This window comes from Metopolophium dirhodum, chromosome 1 (genome assembly GCF_019925205.1).
Source record: "Metopolophium dirhodum isolate CAU chromosome 1, ASM1992520v1, whole genome shotgun sequence".
Taxonomy (NCBI): Eukaryota; Metazoa; Arthropoda; class Insecta; order Hemiptera; family Aphididae; genus Metopolophium; species Metopolophium dirhodum.
Genome location: NC_083560.1, coordinates 96097760 through 96104110, shown reverse-complemented (window position 1 = coordinate 96104110; position 6351 = coordinate 96097760). Strand labels below are relative to the sequence as shown.

The 6351-nt window shown below is 30.5% G+C and overlaps 2 protein-coding genes across 2 annotated transcripts; both read right to left on the bottom strand.

The window, feature by feature from the left end:
* Positions 1-825: 825 nt before the first annotated feature.
* Positions 826-2223, bottom strand: LOC132947023 (uncharacterized). The gene is made up of 4 exons (XM_061017204.1): positions 2083-2223; positions 1129-1373; positions 963-1019; positions 826-892 (listed from the first exon to the last, which is right to left on the bottom strand). The coding sequence occupies exons 1-4, from the start codon at positions 2221-2223 to the stop codon at positions 826-828; spliced, it is 510 nt and encodes a 169-aa protein (XP_060873187.1).
* A 644-nt stretch (positions 2224-2867) lies between these two features.
* LOC132947014 (protein FAM200B-like) lies at positions 2868-3353 on the bottom strand. Its single transcript, XM_061017193.1, has one exon. It carries the CDS (start codon positions 3351-3353, stop codon positions 2868-2870), a length of 486 nt encoding a protein of 161 aa, XP_060873176.1.
* Between the last annotated feature and the right edge of the window lie 2998 nt (positions 3354-6351).

Sequence of the window (6351 nt, the reverse complement as noted above, 5' to 3'; positions counted from 1 at the left end):
TAATATCATAGGTAGACTGACTGACCGTCTTCGCTCAGAATCGTTTTTCTTATACAATACAATTATCATTGAATTCAAATTTAACAATATCCATTACAGTAACCCACTTGTAACCTACTGTACAGCAGAGCGACAACCATTTGCCCATCTTTTTTTTTATTAGAGTTACACCAAAAACTAAAATCGACTAAAATTAATCTTCTATAGAAGTACTTAATTTGATTACCATAATCATGAGAATGTCAATAATTTGACATCTGTTGCCTATGTAATATTTACCTAATAGTAATCAACAGTCGTTCTTCAACAGAGATTGGATCTTGAAAATTTGTGTATTCTCTTTGACAAAGTGGTGTTATATGTTGAGCAATGTAGTCAAATGTGTCTGTAGTCATTCTAGTGTATGCACGAAACATTATTTTATCTCTTTGTAATTGTGGATACAGTTGATGGAATTCTCCAAATATAAATCGATCTTTATAAATCACATTTGGAGAAGATCTCTTGGACTTTTTCCTCATTTTAAGTAATTTATACTTCAGATAAATATTTTCTATTAAGAGTAAGCTTCGTTGATCTTGAATTAACGACATAATAGTAAATTACAGTTATATTCACAAACAGAAATCTGAGTATTAATTAACTTGACCCGTTGATAACACTATACGTCTTCTCAGCACGATATTTCAGTTGTAACTAAGTATAAATCGTAAGCGTTTTCTCGCGTATTTGAATGCGTCAATTTTGCCATGCTTGCGGGAACTAGAATCAGGTGCGGTGAAGTCAAATATCGCACCGTCTACTCGCATTGCGTGCACGCACCAGCTAGGAAATAGCGTTAAAGTGGCTTCTATTTTCTTGATCAGGTAAGTTAATATCACTAATATCTTCCCTATTGAATTTTTAAAATAATAAAATTATTGACATATTATACAAATTATATTTTAATAACATTGTTATACCTGTTTATATGTTCATCTAATTCTTTAAATTCAGTTAAACTATAACTAGCCGCTGGTCTAGAATTACATTAGGTATAACAGTTTTTAATTTTGTATTGTAATAAATTAATAACAATAATAATCTAATATATTGTTATCTAACACTGTTTTAATATCTGTTACTTACAACAAAACAGCATTAGACTCATCAAGTCTTTCAGTGTCTACAACCATTTCGAAACCTTCAAAGTTCACAACCGGTTCAGCAGTGTTTGGATGTCCATTAACAGGCACCTCTCCAATAAGATTTAAAATTTTATCTTCCCATTCATCAGTCTTTTCATTTTCATTATCCCCTCCACCAGTCTTTCTACAACTTTTTTTGTACTCGACACTTTTTGTCTTTACATTACTCTTTAAGTCTATCCAACACTAAAATTGTATAGTAAGCAAATATTATATAAAAGACTTATTTTAAATGTTATCTGTAGAAAATCAGTTATAAGATTGGATCTTTGTGAATAATAATAAATATCACATCAACAATAAAATGAAATATTTAGACTTTTTTAAAGAATTTATTTTTAATTTAACATTCAATAATCATAAAATAACCTTGCTATTGATTAGTTTATGGATCTGTAGAAGGAGATATGGGAAAATATGCTGTAGGTAGAGTTCAAGAATATCTTAATATGAATATAAATTGTTCCTACCTATGATAATTTTAATAATAACAATAGTTTATTCACATAATTCAGATTACATACATAATATGTAATTTTTTTTTGAAAAAAATACTGGAGTAATGCATATTAAATTATTTGATAATATATTGCTACCCAAGGCGCTAGTATATTTCTATTAATGTTTTATTTTAATCTGACTTATAAGATGATATTTAAATTAATTAATGAAACAAAATTATTGTATTTTATAGACTTATGATAATGATGTATTGATGTTGGTCATCTATATAATCATCTTGGATTTTATTAACATTTAGATTTAAGAAGAGTTATGTTAATTAATAGGTATAGTTATTTTATATTTGTAAATGAATGTTAGATTCAAATTTTTACACTATAGTGCACAATGCACATACAACAATATTGGTTTAACAAGAAGAAGGATTATTTACTTTTTTCCATTTTAATGGTTCTTTAGTAGCTCCAACAATAGAATTAAGTTCATTAGTTATTTGCTGCCAAAGTAATTTAGATTTTTTGCTAGTGAACGTAGAACTAAATTTTCCTTTATGGAGTTCCGGATGGGACTGCATAAACGAAATTAATGCTTCCTTTTGAGCAAATGAAACAGACTTCCCTTTACATTTTTTGTGACATTTTTAAAATTTCACTGTTTTAAAAATGTAGAACCAAAAGACTTAAGACAATGACAAAAAAGTTTATTTTATTATTCATCCAGTTGGCCGTAATTGATAGATAATTTATCGTTATCAGCCAAATACAGAGTTATCTCATGGAAAAATAGGCTATTAAATGATTACAATTCGATAGTCGAAAACTCGATCGAAAAAAAACGATCGAAACAATTATTTCGATCGAAAATTGACAATCGAATAAACTTTTTCGAGAATCGTTTTCGATTGATTTGAGAATAGGCCCCCTGAACTCGTTTACAAAATCCTATTCGATTCCCAAGCATTGCCGGTGCACCATCCGAACAGATTCCAACGCAATTACGCCAAGCTATATTATTTTTCCGAAAAAATCCATCGACTTTATTAAAAATATCTAAGCCTGTTGCCGTTGTAAGAAGAGGCTCACAAAATAAAAATTCTTCACGATAATCGTCAGTACTTCGATAACGTATGTATACCATCAATTGTGCGTTATTTTGAATATCAACAGATTCATCAATTTGTATTGAAAATGTATTAGCTGCAAACACTTGATGTACTAGCTATTTTAAAATATTTTCAGACATAAGGTCTATTCTTCGTTTAACTGTGTTATCCGAAAGTGGGATTAATTCCAATTTGTTAGCAATGTCATCTCCGCAGACCGTTCTAACAATAGAAGTAGCTGCTGGTTTGATAAGTTCCTCTCCAATGTTATGTGCCTTTTTAGAGCGTTCGATTTTCCAAGCAACGTCAAAAGATGCTTTTGTTGTTTTCTGTAATGAAACTGTAAGTGTATTGGATGGACAATCAAGACGCATACGTTTTATTTTATTTTTATGTTCCTTCCAAAATTGTAATGGTTTATTTATCAATGTAGGATGAACAGTGTTGAGATGCCGCTTGAGTTTATTTTCTTTCATTGATTCATTTAACAAAACTTGCAGGCAGAACACACATTGAGGACGCACTAATCCCGATCGATCTTTTATTTCTGTAAAACCAAACTTCAAAAAATCATCTTTATATGGTAACGCGCGCTTAGCCATTCCAAAAAGTTAAATCACTTGAATGTTAAATTAAATAGAAAAAACACGCACTATACGTAAATAGTAAAACGTGAAGAACAACAAGTACGGATGACGAAAGTGGAAAGACTGATAGAAATTAATATCATTAAACTATCAATACTAACATACGTAAGTACGTCGTACATATTATATTTATACAAAACTACGATAAGGACGCACCAAACCGCGCCGTGACGTTCCGGGAAATATATTATAAACAAAAATAGAAATTATATGTCTATTACATATTATACTACTATAGTAGTATAGTACCTACCTACACGCTATGAGGATACGACCGCGTACAGCCCGCTCCAATCCATTTACATAGGTATTTAAAATTATTTTCTTCAATAATTTTACCATCAGAATATTTCAGGAATTTTTTTTCCGAAATTGAAATTATAATATAATAAAATATAATATGTAAATGTAAGAAAAGCTTTCGCGACCCACCATGAAAACCTCTGCGACCCTAATTTGGGTCGTGACCCAAGGTTGGGAACCGCTGAATTAGACCGTTATACAAAGTAAATTCGCCTTCGGTTTTCCTTTTTTTCCACAGATCATGAACCCACACAGTTCTTTTCCGCTTATTTGTAATACTTATTTTAGATTTATTTTCTTCTTCTTCTTCGTCAAGTAATAGTGCTATAATAATTAACTCTTCTTAGCTAAATTCAACCATGATGAATAGGAACTCTTGATGAAAACTGTTCTATACTACTGCGAGATGTGTACTGTGTAAAATGAAGTAAAACAAACAGCAACTAAAATTAAAATCGGAACGGAGACGGCCCGGGTATATATGAACTAAGTCCTCGGAAACTACTCGGAATGGAAAAAATCTGATCGGACTCGGAACGAACCCGGATCGGATGTGTGTGAAAGGACCTTTAGTAGCCGCCCGAAATGCATTATGACGGATCGAACTCGGACCTACCTGACATCCTACATTTGGGAAACCTACGCCTAACCTACATTGGTGGAAATTGGGGGGCCTTGAGGGGGCTTAGCCCCCCCCCCCAAAAAAAAGCCCAAAAGCCCCCCCAAACCTTCTTGCAAACATAACAATTTCGTAGTTTCTATGGCTGGAAAATTTAATGGTGTACAAGCTAAAATCCCAAACAAATATTCTTGCGCAGTTTATACTCATTGTATGGCCCACCGTGTTAATTTGGTTGTTGTCGATATGTGCAAATTTGTGAAAGTAAGTGTAAAAGAAGTATTGTCAAATTTAGTAAAATAGAATTATAATTTAATATGTTACATATTTTTAATTATTATTTAAGGAAACTAGATGTCTATTCAATACATTAGATAGTTTATATGTTCATTTTTCTTATCCCACAAAAAATCAACGACTCATCGACATGCAAAAAAAGTTGGGGCTCAAAATTAAGACATTTGGTAGAAAGAGCGATACAAGATGGAATTGTCGGTACAAAAATTGTGATGCTATTTTAGACTGTTACCAAGCGATTATTCATGTCTTGCAAGAAGAAATAGAAAATGAGAACGACAAAGATGTTAATGAAGCTATAGGTAATATATAAAAAATGTTACACATATTTATTTACTATAATATTTTAAACAATCTTAATCCAACTTTTACATTTCAATAGGAATACTTACTAACTTGCAAAAAGGTTCTTTGTTTGTTTGTTATACACCAAGTACTTAGTACCATTAATATTCTAAGTAATACGATGCAGGATAAAAATGCCACCTTAGGAAAATCAAGTGTGATAGTAAATAGTATTATAACAAGCTTTCAAAGTTCTCGAACAGCCAAATCTTTTATTGATATTTGGCAATCAATAAAAACATTTGCAGATGACAATAATCTTTTAATAGATATTCCTCACCAAGCGCGAGGTTTGTTATCTAATTTGTAATTTAATTACCTGATTATTTATATATTACATTATATTAATATTAGTTAAAAAAAAATATCCATATTTTAGATTCGAAGAGAAAGCGAAGAGAGCCTAATAATCTTAATGATTTTATAGTAACTACTACAACAAGTGCAATATATGAACCAATTGAGTCTAACAAATCTGTTGAAGATTATTATAGAACAAACATTTATTATAAGATATTAGACTCCATTATAGAAAATTTGAAAAGAAGATTTTCCCCAGAGAGTTTAAGTTTAGCTATTTCTGTTGACAAATTTATGCAACTTAATTATGAAGGAAGTTTGGTGTTTATTGATTATTATGAGGTAACATTTATTATATTTGTATATCCCCTCCCTTAAAAATGACCATTTTTAGTTTGAGTGATATAAAATAACTATATAGCCATATAGCCCATATAGGTATTATACAACTTGTGACTTTTCATTTTTTTCATAATTTTAAAAATAAAATATAAATCAACTTAGTAATATTATTTTTATATTTTTGAAGTAGATTTAAACATATAAAATAACATTAATTCAAAAATTATATTTAATTATTTTATATTTTAGGATTTATTGGATATTAACAAACTAAATATTAAATCAGAAATGACTGTTGCTAGAAATTGTATAAATAAAATCAACAACGATTTTAACATTGACGATTTGAAAACAACAATAAAAAAATAAATTTTTCCAAATATTTACAAAATGTTACAAGTAGCACTTACTTTACCAGTCAGCTCTGCAACATGTGAGCGATCTTTTTCGGCTATGCGAAAAATAAAGACGCGGGTAAGAACGTCTATGCATCAAGAACGCTTTACAAACCTTTCTATTCTTCATATAGAGAAGGATGTAACAAAAAATATTGATACTGAATGTATTTTAAACGAATTTTCCAAATCCTCAAGGATGATGGTTTTAATACCGTCAGACTACTGGACCTCACCTGGGATGAGTTTCGCGCCGAATTTTTAGATTAATTTGACAACGCGGAAATACAATCACGGCTGCGGGCCGAAATAGTATCCGTCCGACAAACACCAACGCAATCGCTTACGGAGT